General features: G+C 55.8%; 1 protein-coding gene across 1 annotated transcript in view; it reads left to right on the plus strand.

The window, feature by feature from the left end:
• LOC140681356 (serine/threonine-protein kinase pim-1-like) overlaps nucleotides 1-7,501 on the plus strand; it is a 32,713-nt gene extending 25,212 nt beyond the window's left edge. Inside the window, exons 2-4 of the mRNA XM_072921006.1 lie at nucleotides 6,274-6,697; nucleotides 6,893-7,074; nucleotides 7,362-7,501. Of these exons, the coding sequence (XP_072777107.1) occupies nucleotides 6,274-6,697; nucleotides 6,893-7,074; nucleotides 7,362-7,501 (746 nt within the window). The remainder of the gene's footprint in view (nucleotides 1-6,273; nucleotides 6,698-6,892; nucleotides 7,075-7,361) is intronic.
• Nucleotides 7,502-22,497: the final 14,996 nt, after the last annotated feature.

Raw genomic sequence — 22,497 nt, forward strand, 5'->3', positions numbered from 1 at the left:
AGAGGGCAGAGAGCCGGGAGGCAGCTGAGCGAGGCAGCGCTGGCCTTCAGGCTCACCTCCACAAGGAACGCCAGGGCGGCCAAATCCCGGCATGGCGTGTCTTTGCTGAGCAGCCCGAGCAGCTGGAATGCAATCGCGGAACACACGGCTTCGGATGCGCGGTGCATTTCTCTGACAGGAGGAAATAGGAGCCAAACCCTGAGCCAGCGGGGGCAAACCTCTCCCAGGACTGCCTCCCAGAGGTCTGGCCTTTCTCCAGCACCCTGCAAGGGGCAGCTGAGCCCTCTGGGAGGTTGCTGCTCTTGGGCACGCTCCTCTCCCAGCCTTTTGCAGCCTCCTTGGCCGTCCCTTGGTGACAAGGCCTTCTGGCCCACAGCCACGGGGACTGTGTGGGGCACCTGGGGTGCAGGGCACACATGCCGGGGACAGCTGGGGAGCAGGGGGTCTCACCTGGCCAGCACGCCCACAGCACAGTGGTGGGTGTCAGCACAGAGCAGTGTGTCCCAGCCACCCTTGTCTTCCATGGCCACCACCACATCCTCATAGTGCAGTCGGCAGAGCAGGGCCTTCAGGGTCTGCTCTGCAAAGCTGTGCGCAGAGCAAAGCCCAGGTCACGCTGGGGGCACTGGCCCCTGCCCAGGGATGTGGTAAGGACAGGAGGACTGGCATGGAGCACCTGCTGGGGTTGGTGGCAAGGCCGTGTTGCTGCTGGCATCCCTCCCAGAAGGTATCGACCTCCTCTGGCATATCCAGAGTGCTGAAGAGCACTTGGAAGAGCAGATGCACAAAGAGGCAGGGGAAACACACGGTGACTACATGTGGCACACAGGGCAGCTGGAGGATCTTCCACATCACCACGGTTGCCTGCAAAGGACAGAGCAGCCCGAGACAGCGCTCAGTGCCGAGGTGTCCGTGTGGCAGGGCCCAGTACGGGAGGGAGAGGCCCGGAGAGACGCAGGGGGAGCACCGGAGGGGGAGCACCGGGCCTGGTGGCCCTGAAGCTGCCCCGAGGCCAGGTTTCAGCCCAGCGCCTGAGGCAGGGAGACGCCGTGGGGGAGGGAGGATGGAGAGCTGCTGGAGAGGTGGCCTTGAGGCCAGCAAAGGCAGAAACTCACAGCCAGGGCAAGGACAGCCGTGTGGTCCCCATCGGAGGTGCACGTGCTGTGCTCTGGCCAGCTCCCCAGCACCTCGAGGAGTACGAGCATGGCCGGCTCTGCAGTCCTGGGCAAGCACATGATGCTCTTCCACATGGCCAAAGCAGCTCTGTGGGGTCAGAGCTCTGTCTCAGAGGAGTCTGGGACACAGCAGCGTGGCCTGGGTGGCAGCGGGGAGCTGAGCTGCTCTGCCAGCCCTGCCTCTGCCCACTGCCCCTCACTGGCAGCACGCAGGCAGCCCAGCCCTGTGGGGACTGGCCCCTGAGGGGCAGGGGGGAAGCATGGCAGCACGCTGGGGGGCTGGCAGGGGCCAGGGCTGGCAAAGGGAGCAGCCAGAGGGCCCTGGAATTCTCTGTTGGTCAGACACCTGGGACAGGCTGTACAGGGTGAAGGGCTGCTGAGCCTTGTGGACACATGGGCCCCGTACCTGTCACACACTGGGGCCACACGCAGGAGAGCCATCACCACGTCACAGGGCTGTGCCTCTGTCAGATCCAGGAGGGGCCTGTACAGATTGTACTCAGGAAACTCATTGGCCACCAGCCACTGGTGGATGTACCTCACCATGGCCGGCACCTGGAGAAGGCAGGGGAGACTTGGAAAGCTGCCAGAGGAAGGTATGTGCCCAGCTGCCCCAGAGAAGTGCTTCCCTTGCCACCACACTGCCATGGCCTCAAAGGCTTCCAGGGAGCAGCAGGCGTGGCTTGGGAGGCCACGCAACTGCTGGGAGGAGAAAAGCCAGGCCACAGGCTGCTCACTTGCTTTGGGCTGGAAGGACCCTCCTCCACAAGCATATCCAGCAGGGCAGCACTGGTCTTGGTTTTGAAGATGGGAGAGTACGCTCTGACCACAGTGCCCACGACGCTGCTCTCTTCCTCCCGAATCCTCTTCATGAATTTGCAAACCATCTGCAGCAGAAGGGCAAGAAGCCCGGGATGTTGCATGGAGTGCTCCGAGCACAGTGCTGGGCTGAGCAGTGCCAGCAGGCCCAGCCCAGGTGGGGATGGCTGCAGGTACCTGCGCTGTTCTGCGGAAGCGGCCACGGGTGCGTTCCTGCTCTCGTGTGCGCTGCACGGCTGCACCTGGCAAAGAGCGAGCGCAGCCGGAGCTGAGGGGCTGCGGGAGAGGCCGGAGAACACAGCCCAGCCCTGCGCTGCCCAGGCAGGGACAGCCCCGCGCCGCCCCAGGGCATGGAGCACGGCTGTGGGGTGTCTGCCCGGCCCCTATTCCATCCTGTCCACGGGCATGGCCCCAGGGGATGGCATGGCATGGCATGGCATGGCATGGCATGGCATGGCATGGCATGGCATGGTATGGCATGGCATGGCATGGCATGGCATGGCATGGCATGGCATGGCAAGGCATGGCATGGCATGGTGCCAAGCTGGCTGCAGGCACCAGCCCTGTGGCCCAGCTCTGCCACTCACCCTTCTGCAGTGGCTGGAACTGCTCCACCTCTTCAGGCTGCTGTGCTGGGGCAGCTCCAGGGCCTTCTTTCTCCTCCTTCCCCCAGGCCAGCTTGGGAACGCTCGCAGGTTTGTGCTCCTCGTCACTGCCTGGATTCATGGCTACTTGCAGAAGGTGAAAAGGAAAAGGTCCGAGTCAGCAAGTGCTGCAGTCGTGCCTTGAGGGCACCTGCAAGAGTGAAGTCTTGGCAAGGCTACAGGACAGTGAGTCCTGCACTCTGGTCTTGGGCGCTCCAGCCACAAGGACAGGAGACTCCTGTCAAGGACAGTGCAAAGCAAATGCCACGGTCTGCCCTCGAGGGCAGCTGCAGAAGAGATGCCTCGGGAAGGCCAGGGGTCACCAAGTGCTCTGGTCTGGCCACAAGCTCACCTGCAGGAGTAATACCTCAGGAAAGCTCCGGGTCAGCAAGGAACGAGTGGCTGTGCCAAGGCTCCTTACAGCACCGCTCTCTCTGTCCTGTCTCGTCGCGTGCACAGAGCACTGTGGAGTGGCCTTGTCACTTCCAACACCTATGTCACAGCATGTCACAAAGGGCCCTTGGATACCCTGTCCTGTTCCATTCCACGGTGACCATGCTGCACCGTGTCACAAAGGGCCCTTGGATACCCTGTCCCGTTCCATTCCATGGTGACCATGCTGCACCGTGTCACAAAGGGCCCTTGCACACTCTGCCACCTGCCCTGGGGCCACCCCCAGCCCCCCAGAGTGGCCCAGGTTGGAAGGAATGCCTTGCCCCAGGTGTGTCAGACAGCCCAACAGGATCTTTAGGAACGGCTCAGACCATCAGCAAACGCTGCCCTGCTCTGCGGGCTCAGAGCAGCAGGAACCCCCAGGGCTGCCGACGCAGCCGCGGCGGGAAGGGCACGGGGCCCTGCACAGAAGCTGGCACGGCCTCCTCGGGACACGTCCCACGTGGTGGCCATCCTAAGCACGGCCGTGTGACACAGACCAGGAACGTGTGGGCCAGGGCAGGAATGCTGCTCTGACCCTGGGGCCCGGGGAGCGCTGACATCAGCCGCTGAGGCACAGTCCCCGCCGAAGCAGAGTTCCCCCGAGCCCTGGCAGCACCGGTGCCCGTCTGCTGCCCCAGAAACCTGTGCCCCAAAAGGGCTTCTCTGCCAGAGGGCAGCCAAAGCTGGTGTGTGTTGCAGCATTTTTCACAGAAAGAGGACATGAGTTATGAGATTTGAGCTACTCCAGTCTAGGCCTCAGATTTGGGCCTTGTGAGGCCTTCAAGCCTCTGACGCAGTTAGAAATTCAGAGCTTGTGGCGCAGATAGAAATAGTATTAAGGTGTGACGGGGACCACTGGGCTGTCTGGGTGTGAATTAGTATATGTTTATAGTGTAAGGCTCAAGCCACTTTAAGGAAAAGGTAAACATTGTTAGCCTAGCAATCAGACTGCCTTTGTTTCTGTAAACTATGTAGAAGCTTATATAAACTACCATCTTATCTCGAATAAACGGAGAACGTTTGATTAACCACATTGGTTCAGATCTGTGTTTGTCTTGTCCATTTTCCCATTTTCCTGAGATTCCCTGGCTTTTGGTGTGCATTGGGGGCTGTGCTGCATCCTACAGGGGCTGTTGGTAGCAGCACCTGGAGCAACTGGTGGCAACAATTGGTGCGTGTCAGATGTTGTTGCTCCTTCCCGGAATGATTTTTTCATGGAAGGGATTAGCAGTAGCACAGAAACACGAACAGCTACTCAACTTCACAGGACAAAGAGAATCTACTGAAACACTGTCATGTTTCCTTGTGCTTTTGGTGACAGAGACAGGGAATGGGGACAGGGAAGGGGAATGGGGACAGGGAATAGGACTGGGAATGGGGACAGGGACAGGGAATACTGAACAGGGACCGAGAATGGGGTCCGGATTGGTGTGGGAGCAGGACGGGAACGGGACAGGGGGGACATGGGAACAGGCAGGGGCAAGGGGAGTATGGAAGGGGAGTAAGGAATGGGGCAGCCACTGCTGGGGGACGAGCCGTTGAGATGGGGGCACATGGGGACAGTTCCAGGGCAGGGGGTCCTTGACCAGCTGCCCAGAACCTCCACCAGGATCTCCCAGTGCAACTGGAGCCGCTCAGCCTGGGGTGCCCAAAGCCCTGAGCAACTCCCAGGTCCCTCCCAGGAACCCTCAAGTCCCTCAAACCCAGCATCCCGCACATCCCCTGCAAGATCCCCCCCATGTCCCCATCCTTGTCTTAGCTCAACATGTTTATCGGCAGTGTCACAGCGGGGCAGCTCTCAGTGTCCCCAGCAGGTCACAGTGTCCAGTGCAGCCCGTGCCAGCGGTCACTGCGCACACGGGGCAGGCTGGGCTGGACAGGGGACGGGGCAGAAATGCTGCCCCGGGACTGGGGTCTCCCCCTGCCTCTGGGGCACCTTGGGCAGGGCACGGGGCTGCTGCTGGGCCAGGGGGACAGGCCGTGCCCCCTGTCCCCTGCTGCTGGGCCAGGGGGATAGGCCGTGCCCCCTGTCCCTGCTGCTGGGCCAGGGGGACAGGCCGTGCCCCCTGTCCCCTGCTGCTGGGCCAGGGGGACAGGCCGTGCCCCCTGTCCCCTGCTGCTGGCCCAGGGGGACAGGCCGTGCCCCCTGTCCCTGCTGCTGGGCCAAGGGGACAGGCCGTGCCCCCTGTCCCCTGCTGCTGGGCCAGGGGGACAGGCCGTGCCCCCTGTCCCCTGCTGCTGGGCCACAGGGACAGGCCGTGCCCCCTGCCAGCTCCCCAGGCCCCTCTGATGCCTGTCCCTCGTCCCTGTGGCTCCTGTCCCCACCACTCCCCACCACCTTCACTCCCCCCTTCAAAGCCCCACTCAACCCCTTCACAGTGAGCTCTGGAAAGAAAGAATGAATGAAGGAAAGGAAGTGTTGTCTGTTCACCCTGGATGGATGTCAGGTACCCACCAAAGCTGCTCTCTGACTCCCCTCCAGAGATGGACAGGAGAGAGAAAACAGAATGAAGACTTCATGGGTTGAGCTAAGGACTGGGACAGATCACTCAGCAAATGACATCATGGGCAAAACATTTTCAAAATTGGAGATATTAATGGAATTTATTGCTATCTGGATCAGGGCAGGATAGTGAGAAGTAAAACAAAGCTTTAAAAACTCCTTCTGCCCTTCCCTCCCTCCTTCCCAGCTCTACCTCCCCCCCAGTGGGTGCAGGGAGACAGGGAATGGGGGCTCAGGTCAGTTCATCCCCTGTTGTTTCTCCTGCTGCTCGGGGAGAGGAGTCGTTCCCTGCTGGGCCAGGGGTCCCTCCTGGAGACACTTCTCCATGAACTTCTCCATGGTGAGTTCATCCCACGGACAGCAGTTCTCCACAAACTGCTGCAGCGTGGCTCGCTCCTCCATGGGCTCACAGGTCCTGGCAGGGCCCTGCTCCAGCGTGGGCTCCTCTCCAGGGGTTTGCAGGTCCCTGCCAGCTCCCTGCTCCAGCACAGGTTTCTCACGGGGTCGCAGCCTCCGCTCAGGCATCCCCCTGCTCCGGCACGGGCTCCTGCAGGCGCTGCAGGTGCATCTCTGCCCTCCGTGCCCTCCATGGGCTGCAGGGCCCAGCTGCCTCACCAGGGACTGCCCAGGGAATCTCAGGGCAATCAGCTCCAGCAGCTGGAGCAGCTCCTGCCCCTCCTGCGCTGGGGCCGGGCAGGGGTGCCCGAGGCGCGGCGCAGCATCGGCCCCGCTGAGGGCATCGCGGTTCCCCCGCAGCACAGCGGCGCCCCTGTGCCCCTGGAGCTGGCGCTGCTGTGGATGGTGTCGTGCCCTGGCTGCCACAGCATCGTGCGGCTCCTGGGCTGGTTCGAGCTGCCCGACGGCTTCGCGCTGGTCACGGAGCGTCCGCAGCGCTGCCAGGACCTCTGGTACTCGCTGGCCGAGCGGGGGCTCCTGACGGAGCCCGTGGCGCGGGGGCTGTTCCGCCAGGGGCTGGAGGCCGTGCGGCGCTGCTCCAGCCGCGGCGTCCTGCACCGCGACATCAAGGCCCAGAACGTCCTCGTCAACCTGGCCACGGGCGAGGCGAAGCTCATTGACTTCGGGTGCGGCACAATCCTCCAGGACACGTTCTACACACGGATGTCAGGTGAGCCCAATGCTGGGGCCCAGCCAGGCAGCAGAGATTCCCCCTTTGCTGGCAGAGGGGGAAGAGGGAGGGGGAAATCTTCTTCAGCCGGCTGCTGCCAAGTTACTTTTCAGCAGGGCAGGGGCTGGCTGTTGCAGAACGGGAGCTGGCTGGGAGGGAGGAAGGGAGGGAGCAGCATCAGCCTGATGAGCTGTGCCTGTGTCCCATACAGCCCACTGGAGTGGATCCTCTTCGGCTGCTACCATGGCCGGCCAGCCACCATCTGGTCCCTGGGCATCCTGCTCTATGACATGGTCTGTGGACACCTTCCTTTCCACACAAACGAGGACATCGTCCGGAGCCAGCTCTTCTTCCCTCCCCGGGTGTCTCAAGGTGGGGATGTGCCTTCAAGGCTCGGGAGGAAGAATGGGGCTGGGAGGGGGCAGCTGGCACATAAGCGCCCCGCTCCTGCAGCTAATGAGGAGGCTGATCTCCTGGGCTTAGCTGGAGGAGGTGGCACGTGTGCCTCTGTGCTGCTCTCATCCGGAAGGGAGGATCGACGGAAAGCTTTTGGCTTCAGCTCTGAGCACTTCTAGTGTGGCCTGGGCACCGAGGAATGTGGGAGAGCGTGGACAGGAGCCTTGTCCTGCTGAGCGGCCGTGTCTGGTTTGTCCCTGCAGAGTGCCAGCGCCTCATCAGGTGGTGTTTATCCATGGACCCCACAGACAGGCCCTCACTGGAAGACCTTTTTGAGCATTCTTGGCTGCAGGAGCCCTGCCTGGCCCAGGAGACAGCAGAGATCCATTGCTCCGCTCAGTAGGATCCAGGAGCCCAGCAAGTACCAGCTGCAGGCGTCTTGTGGCACTCCAAGAAAACCCCGGAGCGTTTCCCTGTGGCCGCAGCACGGAGGAGAGAGCGCAGCTGGGGAGATGCTTCTGCTGGTCCCAGCGAGCTTTGGAGGGAGCGGCTCAGTGCTCCCTGTCCTGTTGGAGAAGCGGTGGCAGTGCGGTGAAGGTGCCATAGACTGGAACAGGGGAAACATCCCCCTGCAGCTCAATGGCATCGTGATGTCCCCGCAAGCCGAGGCACAGCTGGCATGTTCTTCTGGAGCACCACGTGCAGCTGGGAACACCATCCTGGAGCTGGCCGCTGGCGGGGCAAAGCCTTTTGGCTTTGGCTGCAGCCCCTTCCTGGAGGACACACTCTGAGCCCCGATGAAATCAAGATGAGTCCCCAGCCGGCGCAGGGGCAGGGGATGCTCGTGCTTCCAGGCATAGCGGGGCTCGGCCTGGCCCTGCTGGGGCTTCCAGGCATGGCGGGGCTCGGCCTGGCCGTGCTCGTGCTTCATTTAATTAGATGGGTTTCATTAACAGAGGAAATAAGTGAAAGGAAGACTTCTGTGTCATGTTAATCCTTTTGTGTCCTTTCTCAGCCACAGATAGCGCTTGGCAGGGGGGTTAAAGCAATGTGAAAAATACAGCACCAGCTCCAGTTGCAGGCCCATGGACATGAATGAACGCCAGCCCTTTCCCATGGGAAACAACACTCACCCCCCAGTTTCCTGATGTCAGTTTGTAAGAGGCATTTGGCACTGCCAGGGCAGCTGGAGTTGTAGGTGGTGGCAGGTTGGGTCTGGGAGACATCCTGCACCATTTGGAATTTGAGGAGTGCACTTGGCTCCTTGACTCCTCATTGTGTCACCACACGCAGGAGCCCAGAGCTCCTGCAGAAACCATCACAGCGCTCAGTGGGAGCAGACTTGTGTCCAGTCCTCACATAGAGCTGTGGTGTCCAGCATCCGCCTCATTGGAACGAGGAACTGTTCCAGCCTTTTAGAAGGACCAAAAGAGGTTTGGCCTTCAGATGAGCTTCTTCCCAGCTCTTGATTTGCTGCCCTGGGTAAGCTGCTGCTCGTGGCAACACTTGTTTTACAGCAGACAGCCCTCTCTGCTGGCCAGCAGCCATTGCAGGAGCTTCTGCTAGTGACATTGAATCTTTCAGAAAATCCTAAGGAAAGCTCAGGGCAAAACCTGTCAAAAGAACATTGCCAGGGTGATGCTTTTAACATTAAATCTTTCCTCCGTGCTCCATGCCATGCACAGTAAATATTTGAGGAAGCAAATTTGCTGCTCTAGAAATTCTTCAAAACAGTAATTAAACCACAACAGAACACAATTTTTGGATGTGACAGGATTCTCATTTTAATTCATTGTGCAGAAAACTTCAGGAGCACTGCTTGTGAGCTGGGTGTCTAACCTAAGTGACCTTGCCACCAAGAATTTAGAAAAGTGGGGAGAAATGGAATCACTACCACAAGGATCTGCATTGTGATTCTCCCACAGGCCTGAGGACATGACCCACTTCCACTGGGCCGTGGCTTTTTACCCTACATCCAAACTTCATGTTTCAGATTGTGGTGGTGAATCCCCCCGGCCTTGTCAGGCCACACAGTGATTTGAGAAAGGCTTGTCAGGCCTTGGCCTTGCTGAACAGCCCCTGGACCCAGCTCCCCTGGAGCTTTTCAGAAACATTGAGTGCTCCAGGAACTTGTGCTGTCTAACGAGATCCTGGGGTGTTCTGTGAACAGCCTTGGAAACCACTTTTCTGGCCTCAGTGGCACGACATCCTTCTTCTCCCACTTTCAAAGGCTGCTGACCCAAAGTGCAGCCATGGTGAAGCATTTTATTTTATAATCAGCGCTCCAAAAGGAGGCCCTTGGAGCTCTCCTGGAGCACAGCGGCTGCCAGCAGCAGCCTCCCTCTGCGTGGGGCCTCTCAGAGCCAGCGAGCTCGCAGGTTTGCTGCTCTGGCAGGATCACCCATCAACAATGGATCCTGGGCCAACAGCCCCACTCCTGGAGGCTCCACCTGACCTGGAGTTAAGCTTGAGTGCTCTTAAGCTTTTAGGTGGTATTCCTTTGGATCCTTGCTCTTTCTGTCCCCTTCTCAAATGCACACAAACACACACACAAACACACACACACACACACACGCACACACACACACACACACACACACACACACGTATAGTTCTCAGTACATTTCTTGTTTGATTGACTGTATTTTATTTGTTACTTCTTTTCCTTGTTGTGCCTTAATCGACTAGTAAGTAATAGTGTGAGTGCTGCCATTGAATTTTGTTGAGCTGTTGCTCAATATTCAATCTGGCTTTTACTGAACCTTGCCAAAGAATTTATAAGCAATCTCAGACACTTGTTTATAACAAGCCTTGGGAGCATGAGGTGCAGGGTTGACACTGGAAAGCAGGAGAGTCATTCCAAAGTGACGAGTGTAACTGTTCATTTTATTACTCTTCTATTTATTTCACTCTAATAAGACAAGCCAAGCTTTTATTGGAGGTAGAATGTGTGTGGGATGTACTACAGTATTATCCTATAACTGTGGTCTGAATGGCACCCAGGCTGGAGTGTAAAAAGATCTGAGGAACCCTTGTCACTTGTTATTGGACTCACAGTCCAATCATCCTTCTGCAAACAGGTTGCAAACAACACAGTTGGACTGCTGTCCTGGGTAAATATACATACAGATGATTTTTCCAAAGCAGTGCATCTTTTCTCATGTCCTCTTCATACCTATGAAATTGTGATTAAAAACACCCGTGAGCCAGATCTGTGTGAGGTTGCAAAGGAGCAAAGCTTTGGGATTTGGGCACACTCCTCTTGATTTCTTTGCTCAGGCCTTTTGTGAGCACAGAATACATCTACATGGAAAACTTTTGACTAGACAGGATCTTGTGGGTCCATTGTCCCCCAGACATGTCAATGGGTGGCTGAGTTGTAATGTCAAATGACAAAGAGCAGCACAAATGACACAAAGAAAATGTGTCAAAAGAGGAAGAGGAGAGGCCCAGTGATGAAAGGATGTGGTGAGACACTGGCACATCGAGTGAGCTGCACTCCCATAACCTCTAGGCTAAATAGGTCTGGGTCTCACATTCTCCGCTTGGCTTATTTAAAGTTTATTTATTTATTTACCTTTTTTTTAATCATAAAACTAAAATATATACACTTAAAAATATGTCATAAAATTTCAAGATACAATCAAAATACATTTAATCAAAACTACATCTAAATATCAGAACATATGTATATCTATATCTATGAAGACTAATGCATAAATCCTATTCTTCAACTACTCTTCAGGCAGGCGGCAGCTTCTTCCTGAGCTTGGAGGGATGAGCGCTCTTCTGGATGGGAAGCAAGGACTTTGCAGGTAAGAGACAATCAGAAGTGTCCAGAGAAAACCTCTTGGTAAGAGGATAGCCAGTCAGGTCTGCAAAGTGAAGACACAAAGTTTTAACAGATGCCACAATGCAAACCTAAAGCAGCTTGAGCTCTAGATTTCATGGGACACATTTCCTGCCAACTTCTAAACAGCTGCACATGGAAGCGTGTTCCTGCCGGCAGACACTTGAGGCAGGCCAGGGGCACAGCTGTTCCCTGGCAATGTGCACAGGCTCTCTGGGCTGCCACAGGACCCTTTCTCCCTCCAGAGAGCGGCCCAGCTCCCCCCTCACCTCTGTGTGAGGCTGATCCATGCTCAGCCTTCACCTTGTCTTCAGTCTGGAGTTTCTTCAGGCCCCCCATGTCATGACTAGGAAGGGCGATGGAGAGAGCGGGGGCCGATGCACACCCTTCCTTAGTGTTTTGTCATTTTTGGCACAGCTAAGAAGTCAAATCCGGAGGTGTCCAACTCAGCACTTGGTCATCTTCCTGGAGAACATCCTGCCTTCACCAGTACAAAATGTTGGAGAGGTTCTCCCGCATGTGTGGAGGCTTGCTGGCTGCACATTTCTTCAGCTTGTTGCCCATCACCTCGTACAGGGCCAGGGCAAGCTTGGTGGCCACCGTGCGGATGTTGGCACTGCGGACAGGCAGCGCTTTGTTGTCCAGGAAGGACCAGAGCACGGGCAGGGCATAGCGCTGGACCACTTCAGGGCTCCTGGCATAAACCCACTCCACGAGCTCTGCCGGGAGAGAGACACAGCTTCTTACCCACCAAGCTCCATGCAAACAAGGATCTACCTCTGCTTTTGCTTCTTGGAAGGCTCTCTGGCTAAGATCAGTGAAATAGCACATGGAGCCCCATGATCCAGAAACGGGCAAAGCAGCTGGTCATCCTTGAAACAGAACCACCAACCCCTCAGGACTAATTTCTCCAACCAGAGCCTTGTACCTATGGCAGACTTTGTACCTTTACTAAATTATTTCACAATCTGTTTCTGCATGAACAATGACTGAAATGTCAAATTGCATTTTATTCCCATTAAGGAGTTGTCTAAACCCACACTGAAGATTTGGAAATGCACCCTAGAGAGGCAATTGAAAGATTTCTAGTAAAAGGGATGACTCTATGTTTGTGACTTTGATTTCAAGTGCCAAAAGTCTAATCTGACTCTTCCCTTTGCTCAGTGGCACACAGCAAAGGGCAGTATTAGAACACACTTCAAAGCTCCAGCCCACCAGAGATGGCTGCTGCTCGACAGCTGGATTACAAACATCAGTGACTAGCTGGTGTCTTTGGCAGAATGTTTTTGTAGCTCCCAACACAGAGCTGTTTCAAACTTCAGCGTGTCTTAATTACCCAGACATCATTGCCGTGGCATTTGGGCATCTCCACATTTTAATGGCATTTCCTCTCCCAATGTTAATGGCATTTTTTCTTATAATGTCCACTGAAATATGGGCATAGAGAGAGAAAAATGCTTCACAGCAGATTGAAATTTAACCAAAACACAAGTATTTTTCTCACATTGCTTCTGAAATCTCTCTGCTCATTTTCTGAACTGAACTATATCAAACACAGACAAAAATTTACTACCAGCAGTATATTTGGAGGCCATACCTGCGATACACTCTGCGACATCCAGCAGAGCTTGGCCACTCAGTTGGCTCCATTGGTGGCTGAACTCTTTCATCAGTGATACTTTATCTACAAGTGAAACACATGTTTTTGCTCACTCTTCTGAGGTCATAGGAGAAAGGACAGTTGCTCCACAGGCAGGAGCAACTCCATTTTATACAAGAAAGTAAATTTCTGCTGATTTTTGAACCCTTTTCATCTTTCCTTCCAGCCTACTTGGCAGGGTTTAAAATCCCAAAAGAAAAGCTCTCCTTTCACATTTGTAAATCCAAGCTTGTCTTCTGTACCAGGAGCTATGTTAAAACATTTCACATCAGGGATCTCAAGAGGTCAGTCACATGTAAGCAGTGAAAAGGGTTTGTATCCCACAGCAAAAAGGAAGAACTCCATCCTTGGGACACAGAAAGACGCTGACTCAGGCAGTTCCTGAGTCACAGAGCAGCTGAGGTGGAGAAAGTGGAAATGCCCCTTGGAGACCTCTTCAAACACTCAATTTTTCAGCCATTTTCAGAGCTGACATAAATCTGTGTGGCAAAGGAATTTCGAGCAGCCAGTGCCCATGTAGGTATTTGCTAGAGCAATCTTGCCCCACGCAAAACAATATGTGGAACAAGGCACCATTGACAGCTGGATTTAGACTTGTTTGTTATAAAGAAATGAACCTGGTGAATTGTAAGTTCCCCTTTGAAAAAAGAAGACAAAGAAGAAAAAGGGAAAATAGGCAGCTAATGCCTACAATGCAGAGCCTTCCAGGTGGCTGCTCTGCAGAAGCTCTGATGGGCCAGTGTCCCTTCATGCCAACAGCCAAGCTGTTCTTTTGGGAAGTCAAACGGGGCCCAAGCAAACTCCAAAACCCCTTTGCCCCTGAATTGTAGCAAAGCTGTAGTCCGGGACTTGCTCTTCAGACAAGCAGCACAGAGCCAAGGGCTCCTGGGACTTTTGGGAAATGCTGATCACATGCAAGCCTGTTGGGGGACTGGTGCATAAGGGCTGCACCTCCACAGCTTCTGGTGGGTGTCAGCTGGAGCGTTCCACAGACAACAGCAGCTGTCAATGCACTCAGTGTTCTCTTGTGTAGGACAGATGGAGACGCAGTTGAGGGGAGACCCTGCCAGGGCTCAGCCTCACCTAAATGAGCAACGGATTCTTCCAGCGCTCTCACAGCTGCAGCATGAACCCCGGGATCATTTGAGCTCAGGTTCTTTGCTATTCCTTCTACCAAGCGGATCATCACAGGGTTCATGGCATCATCCAGGAGGCCTATGATTTCAGCCAGCACGTCCAGCGCCTTCTGCCTCACTTTCTGCCTTTATTATCTCATCTCGTGGGTTTAAATAGTCTCGGGGGTCTTTGCTACGTCAGAGGGGGGTTGTGGGGTCTCAGGGGTTAGTCGGGAGTGGAAAACTACTGAGACAGGTGTGGTCACATGCTTCTGGGGTTAATAGATAACGTGGGGCAGGGAGAAGGGGGGAAGGGTCTCTCTTTCCGTCACATCCCGTGATCTTCCGTTCGCCTGTCCCTATCTACTACAAGGCACCCCAGGCTGAGCGGCTCCAGTTGCACTGGGAGACCCTGGTGGAGGTTCTGGGCAGCTGGTCAAGGACCCCCTGCCCTGGAACTGTCCCCATGTGCCCCCATCCCAACGCCTCGTCCCCCTGCAGTGGCTGCCCCATTCCTTACTCCCCTTCCATACTCCCCTTGCCCCTGCCTGTTCCCATGTCCCCCCTGTCCCGTTCCCGTCCTGCTCCCATCCCAATCCGGACCCCATTCTCGATTCCTGTTCAGTATTCCCTGTCCCTGTCCCCATTCCCAGTCCTATTCCCTGTCCCCATTCCTGGTCCCTGTCCCCATTCCCTGTCTCTGTCACCACTCCCAGTCCCTGTCTCCATTCCCATTTCCCATTCCCTGTGCCCATTCCCATTCCCTGTCCCCATTCCCAGTGAGACATTAATTTGGAAGAATTAAGAATTTTAGGAAGTTAAGATGATAGTTAAATTAGATGTTGCTGACTCAGCGGAAGTAGATAAATGGGCTTTGTTCATAGTTAACAGTAGCTGGATCTTAGATAAGATATCCAGGATCTATTAACTCATTGCTTCTCAGCTTTATGTTTGGGTAGCTGTGCTTATCATGAGAAACAGAATGTGATAAACAGATTTCAGGGACACAAAAACAGTTGCAGACTTCCCCTACTTTAGGAATCCATTAAGCACAGGAAAACGGCAAGGATTCATTTGTCACGTATGCATGGGAAAGGCAGAAAGGTCAGAACGAGGAAGACTTATTTTACTTCTTCATTTTGGAGACCCCTCCCCAAAATGGACCCCCGACTCATTTCAGGGAGCAGAACTACACATGCTTAATAGCCTTTCTGCCAATTAGCATATGAAGCGGAGCAGAGGAAGTGACAGGGATATGAATATGCATTCATATTTTGTGTATTCAAGACTTCTGTCAATAAAAAAGCTTTGTAATACCTGTGATTTTTGCAGTGTGAATTAGGGAATTGTCCCAGGTACTGCCCGGCTGTCTCAATAAATATACACTTTCTAACTTTAAACTCTTAGAGAGTTTTTGTCCTTCTCAGTTGGATATCGATATTAGATTGATATTCATATTTTAGTAAATCATTCTCTTAAAGAAGTCCTAGTATGTGTATATGTCTTTTCTTAATATTCTAGTAATTCTTCTTGCATTGCTTCAAGATAAACAGGTATGATTCAAAGAATATCCACTGAGGTACACATAGAACATGGATTTATCGTAAGCAAATTGCAGTTGCAAAGTTTTTTCACTGAAATTCTGCCACTTGTCATCTATTTAAAAGTTAAAGGTCAGCTATTAAAGTCAATAAAAAAATTTCTAACTTCTAACAACGGGAAAAGAATATATGGTTTGCACTAGATAAAATAGAAATACAGAAAATATCTCCCAAACAAGTCCCTTGCTCTGATCAAAACATCTCCCAATCAAGTTCTTCGCCCTGAACCTGGCTGGTAAAGAAAAATATTATCAGTAAGCCTGGATGAAACCTTGCGTAAGTTACTAGTATTCAAAATCCATGTTCTGTTCCTATTATTATTTATTATACAAAGAAAAAAGGGGAAAGGGGTTGGATTGAGGGTACACCCTCCTCCCCTCTGAGTCTGTTCTCATGTTTTACAATAAATCCTACAACAGTACAATACAGCTGCCTAAAATATGGACACTGGAAACCACAGACAGCATTAAAAATGATCACCTGCCTCATGGACAGTTCATAGAAGGACTTGATTTGTTTACAAATTATTTCTCATGTTTACAAACAGTTTTTCTTTTTACAGACTGTTTTCTGGGAGTTTGGTTTTTCTCCAAGGGATCAAGTGCTTAAAGATTGTTTTTTAAAATTGTGTTTTTCTCTAAGGGCTAAATGGGCTCAGGGTTAAATAGCTTTCTGCTTTTAGAGATAAGTTCAATTTGTAACCGAGAAGCATTATGCCTGTGGCCTGAGTTCTCCCCTAACAGTTCCTGGAGGGGAATGCTGCAGCCCCAGTGTAAATTAGATGCTCGCTGTCCTCTGTCACCATGTTTGCAAAGGGCCCTTGCAGATGGGTGACAGAGAACAATACACAGAATTTTATAAAGAAAAGAAGGGTGAGATGTTACCATGATTGACAGGGCTCTTGACCAATCAAATATCTCCCAAAACTGCAGGCATCTCATGGGCCAGAACCTGAAGGGGCATGGAGCTCAAAGCAATGAGAGCTTCCAGGCCTGGTCTTTCAAATGCCCTGTGTAAGGGGGGGCGTGGGAAATAAAATCTCTCTGTTGCCCCATGAACTCGGGAGGAGCAGTCTTTGTCTCCTGTGCCCTCGCTGCCCCACCAGACCAAAGAGATGTTCACCAGGGCCCTCCCTGTTTGTGGCCGTCCAGTGCCGAGCTGAGCCGGCAGCCAGTTGTGTTTGCACGTGAGCTGCCACAGGAAGACACACAGCAGCTGGAGATTTGAATAGCAGGGCTTGGGCCAATTCTTTTTCTTTTAGAGTGCAAGAAAGACGCAAAAGCACAAGGTAACAAGACAGTGTTTCTGTAGATTCTCTTTGTCCTGTGAAGTTGAGTAGCTGTTGGTGTTTCTGTGCTGCTGCTAATCCCTTCCATGAAAAAATCATTCCGGGAAGGAGCAACAACATCTGACACGCACCAAGTGTTGCCACCAGCTGCTCCAGGTGCTGCTACCAACAGCCCCTGTAGGACGGAGCACAGCCCCCAGTGCACACCAAAAGCCAGGGAATCTCAGGAAAATGGGAAAATGGACAAGACAAACACAGATCTGAACCAATGTGGTTAATCAAACGTTCTCCGTTTATTGAAGATAAGATGGTAGTTTATATAAGTTTCTACATAGTTTACAGAAACAAAGGCACTCTGATTGATAGGTTAACATTGTTTACCTTTTCCTTAAAGTGGCTTGAGCCTTACACTATAAACGTATACTAATTCACACCCAGACAGCCCAGTGGTCCCCATCACACCTTAATACTATTTCTATCTGCGCCACAAGCTCTGAATTTCTAACTGCGTCAGAGGCTTGAAGGCCTCACAAGGCCCAAATCTGAGGCCTAGGCTGGAGTAGCTCAAATCTCATAACTCATGTCCTCTTTCTCTGAAAAATGCTGCAACACACACCAGCTTTGGCTGCCCTCTGGCAGAGAAGCCCTTTTGGGGCACAGGTTTCTGGGGCAGCAGACGGGCACCGGTGCTGCCAGGGCTCGGGGGAACTCTGCTTCGGCGGGGACTGTGCCTCAGCGGCTGATGTCAGCGCTCCCCGGGCCCCAGGGTCAGAGCAGCATTCCTGCCCTGGCCCACACGTTCCTGGTCTGTGTCACACGGCCGTGCTTAGGATGGCCACCATGTGGGACGTGTCCCGAGGAGGCCGTGCCAGCTTCTGTGCAGGGCCCCGTGCCCTTCCCGCCGCGGCTGCGTTGGCAGCCCTGGGGGCTCCTGCTGCTCTGAGCCCGCAGAGCAGGGCAGCGTTTGCTGATGGGCTGAGCCGTTCCTAAAGATCCTGTTGGGCTGTCTGACACACCTGGGGCAAGGCATTCCTTCCAACCTGGGCCACTCTGCGGGGCTGGGGGTGGCCCCAGGGCAGGTGGCAGAGTGTGCAAGGGCCCTTTGTGACACGGTGCAGCATGGTCACCGTGGAATGGAACGGGACAGGGTATCCAAGGGCCATTTGTGACACGGTGCAGCATGGTCACCGTGGAATGGAAGGGGACAGGGTATCCAAGGGCCCTTTGTGACACGGTGCAGCATGGTCACCGTGGAATGGAACGGGACAGGGTATCCAAGGGCCCTTTGTGACACGGTGCAGCATGGTCACCGTGGAATGGAACGGGACAGGGTATCCAAGGGCCCTTTGTGACACGGTGCAGCATGGTCACCGTGGAATGGAACGGGACAGGGTATCCAAGGGCCCTTTGTGACATGCTGTGGCATAGGTGTTGGAAGTGACAAGGCCACTCCACAGTGCTCTGTGCACGCGACGAGACAGGACGGAGAGAGCGGTGCTGTAAGGAGCCTTGGCACAGCCACTCGTTCCTTGCTGACCCGGAGCTTTCCCGAGGTATTACTCCTGCAGGTGAGCTTGTGGCCAGACCAGAGCACTTGGTGACCCCTGGCCTTCCCAAGGCATCTCTTCTGCAGCTGCCCTCGAGGGCAGACCGTGGCATTTGCTTTGCCCTTTCCTTGACAGGAGTCTCCTGTCCTTGTGGCTGGAGCCCCCAAGACCAGAGTGCAGGACTCGCTGTCCTCTAGCCTTGCCAAGACTTCACTCTTGCAGGTGCCCTCAAGGCACGACTGCAGCACTTGCTGACTCGGACCTTTTCCTTTTCACCGTCTGCAAGTAGCCATGAATCCAGGCAGTGACGTAGAGCACAGACCTGCGAGCGTGCCCAAGCTGGCCTGGGGGAAGGAGGAGAAAGAAGGCCCTGGAGCTGCCCCAGCACAGCAGCCTGAAGAGGTGGAGCAGTTCCAGCCACTGCAGAAGGGTGAGTGGCAGAGCTGGGCCACAGGGCTGGTGCCTGCAGCCAGCTTGGCCCCATGCCAAGCCATGCCATGCCATGCCATGCCATGCCATGCCATGCCATGCCATGCCATGCCATGCCATGCCATGCCATGCCATGCCATGCCATGCCATGCCATGCCATGCCATGCCATGCCATGCCATGCCATGCCATGCCATGCCATCCCATCCCATCCCATCCCATCCCATCCCATCCCCTGGGGCCATGCCCATGGACAGGATGGAATAGGGGCCGGGCAGACACCCCACAGCCGTGCTCCATGCCCTGGGGCGGCGCGGGGCTGTCCCTGCCTGGGCAGCGCAGGGCTGGGCTGTGTTCTCCGGCCTCTCCCGCAGCCCCTCAGCTCGGGCTGCGCTCGCTCTTTGCCAGGTGCAGCCGTGCAGCGCACACGAGAGCAGGAACGCACCCGTGGCCGCTTCCGCAGAACAGCGCAGGTACCTGCAGCCATCCCCACCTGGGCTGGGCCTGCTGGCACTGCTCAGCCCAGCACTGTGCTCGGAGCACTCCATGCAACATCCCGGGCTTCTTGCCCTTCTGCTACAGATGGTTTGCAAATTCATGAAGAGGATTCGGGAGGAAGAGAGCAGCGTCGTGGGCACTGTGGTCAGAGCGTACTCTCCCATCTTCAAAACCAAGGCCAGTGCTGCCCTGCTGGATATGCTTGTGGAGGAGGGTCCTTCCAGCCCAAAGCAAGTGAGCAGCCTGTGGCCTGGCTTTTCTCCTCCCAGCAGTTGCCTGGCCTCCCAAGCCACACCTGCTGCTCCCTGGAAGCCTTTGAGGCCATGGCAGTGTGGTGGCAAGGGAAGCACTTCTCTGGGGCAGCTGGGCACATTCCTTCCTCTGGCAGCTTTCCAAGTCTCCCCTGCCTTCTCCAGGTGCCAGCCATGGTGAGGTACATCCACCAGTGGCTGGTGGCCAATGAGTTTCCTGAGTACAATCTGTACAGGCCCCTTCTGGATCTGACAGAGGCACAGCCCTGTGACATGGTGATGGCTCTCCTGCGTGTGGCCCCAGTGTGTGACAGGTACGGGGCCCACGTGTCCACAAGGCTCAGCAGCCCTTCACCCTGTACAGCCTGTCCCAGGTGTCTGACCAACAGAGAATTCCAGGCCCTCTGGCTGCTCCCTTTGCCAGCCCTGGCCCCTGCCAGCCCCGCAGCGTGCTGCCATGCTTCCCCCCTGCCCCTCAGGGGCCAGTCCCCACAGGGCTGGGCTGCCTGCGTGCTGCCAGTGAGGGGCAGTGGGCAGAGGCAGGGCTGGCAGAGCAGCTCAGCTCCCCGCTGCCACCCAGGCCACGCTGCTGTGTCCCAGACTCCTCTGAGACAGAGCTCTGACCCCACAGAGCTGCTTTGGCCATGTGGAAGAGCATCATGTGCTCGCCCAGGACTGCAGAGCCGGCCATGCTCGTACTCCTCGAGGTGCTGGGGAGCTGGCCAAAGCACAGCACGTGCACCTCCGATGGGGACCACACGGCTGTCCTTGCCCTGGCTGTGAGTTTCTGCCTTTGCTGGCCCCAAGGCCACCCCTCCAGCAGCTCTCCATCCTCCCTCCTCCACGGCGTCTCCCTGCCTCAGGCGCTGGGCTGAAACCTGGCCTCGGGGCAGCTTCAGGGCCACCAGCCCCGGTGCTCCCCCTTCGGTGCTCCCCCTGCGTCTCTCCGGGCCTCTCCCTCCCGTACTGGGCCCTGCCACACGGACACCTCGGCACTGAGCGCTGTCTCGGGCTGCTCTGTCCTTTGCAGGCAACCGTGGTGATGTGGAAGATCCTCCAGCTGCCCTGTGTGCCACATGTAGTCACCGTGTGTTTCCCCTGCCTCTTTGTGCATCTGCTCTTCCAAGTGCTCTTCAGCACTCTGGATATGCCAGAGGAGGTCGATACCTTCTGGGAGGGATGCCAGCAGCAACACGGCCTTGCCACCAGCCCCAGCAGGTGCTCCATGCCAGTCCTCCTGTCCTTGCCACATCCCTGGGCAGGGGCCAGTGCCCCCAGCGTGACCTGGGCTTTGCTCTGCGCACAGCTTTGCAGAGCAGACCCTGAAGGCCCTGCTCTGCCGACTGCACTATGAGGATGTGGTGGTGGCCATGGAAGACAAGGGTGGCTGGCACACACTGCTCTGTGCTGACACCCACCACTGTGCTGTGGGCGTGCTGGCCAGGTGAGACCCCCTGCTCCCCAGCTGTCCCCGGCATGTGTGCCCTGTGCCCCAGGTGCCCCACACAGTCCCCGTGGCTGTGGGCCAGAAGCCCTTGTCACCAAGGGACGGCCAAGGAGGCTGCAAAAGGCTGGGAGAGGAGCGTGCCCAAGAGCAGCAACCTCCCAGAGGGCTCAGCTGCCCCTTGCAGGGTGCTGGAGAAAGGCCAGACCTCTGGGAGGCAGTCAGGGGAGAGGTTTGCCCCCGCTGGCTCAGGGGTTTGGCTCCTATTTCCTCCTGTCAGAGAAATGCGCCGCGCATCCGAAGCCGTGTGTTCCGCGATTGCATTCCAGCTGCTCGGGCTGCTCAGCAAAGACACGCCATGCCGGGATTTGGCCGCCCTGGCGTTCCTTGTGGAGGTGAGCCTGAAGGCCAGCGCTGCCTCGCTGAGCTGCCTCCCGGCTCTCTGCCCTCTCTTGGCCGCAGTGCCTGGGACGGAGCCCGCGCCCTGTGCTGCTGCCTGGGCCCGGCCCTGTGCGGTTCTGGGCTCCCGCCGGCCGCTCCCCCGTCACTGCCCTGTGCCTTTCAGGTCCTGGAGCGCCTGAACCTGAGTGAATGCCGTGACAGCGTCCTGGAGTTCTTGTCAAAGAACCTGCAGAGCGAGTGCAGGGGGAGGCGTCGCTTGGCACTCAGAGGCCTCGTGGTGCTCGGCACCACCAGTGCCTCGGTGAGAAGAGCGCAGGGGCTGAAGCCGTGCTGCCAGCGTGGGGCTGGGGAAGGCAGTCCCTGGGGCTCGGCTGGCCTTGGGGCACTGAGGCAGCTGCTGCCAGCTCTCCTGCCTCCTGCTGCAGCTGCCCGAGTGCTTTGGCACAGGCCTTTGGCCCCTGGGCCCTGTGGCAGCAGGATGGTGTTTCACACACTTGTGTTCCACAAGTAGATGGCCAGAAGGATGTGGAGCCTGCATGAAAGGCTCGTGGAGCTCCTGCAGGAAAATGACGGCGTCATGCTCAGGATGACCACGGTTCTCCTCAGAGCTGTATTTCTCTGCAAAGAGGCCCCAATGACCAGCACCCTCGCCCTGCAGCTGGCTGAGGCGCTCCTGCCACTCTTTGACAAGGTAAGGCTCTGCGCCTCCAGCCACGGCCAGCGGGTGCTACCCGCACACTTTGTGCCCTGTGCACTTACAGGCTGTGCCCAGCTGGGCCTGAAGCAGCTGACGCTGAGTTCTTTCTTCCTTCCTTTCATACAGGAGGATAGCCAGGTGCAGTTGAGCTCCATGTTTATCTTCCGAGACATGCTGGATCGTTTTCCGGAAGAGGAAAAAAAGGCCCTGAAGGCACATGTGCGCCAGAGCCTGCTGCCACTCTCCTTCCACTGCCATGATGAGAACCAGCGAGTGGCAGAGGTGAGGACTCGGCAGCTGCTGCTGTTCCCCTGGCAGGGGCTGGGTTGCCCCTGCCCTGGCACCTCGCAGGCTGCAGCCTCCTCCTGGCTTTGGCACAGGGACGGGTCCTGTGCCCTGGGCTGTGGGGCCATCTCCGCGTCTCTGCTGCTCTCCAGGCTTCTCAGGAAACGCTGCTTTGTGCGGCCGAGTTCCTGAAGCAGAGGGATCTCGAAAAGCTGCTGAAGAACCAGAAGCCATGGAAGTTCACCGAGTGCCTGGTAAGGAGGGCCGGGAAGCCGCAGCCCCAGCCTGGAGAAGCCCCCTGAGCTCGGTGCTCGGTGTGCGGGCTGGCAGCTGT

The sequence above is a fragment of the Taeniopygia guttata genome, chromosome 35, assembly GCF_048771995.1.
Source record: "Taeniopygia guttata chromosome 35, bTaeGut7.mat, whole genome shotgun sequence".
Lineage (NCBI taxonomy): Eukaryota > Metazoa > Chordata > Aves > Passeriformes > Estrildidae > Taeniopygia > Taeniopygia guttata.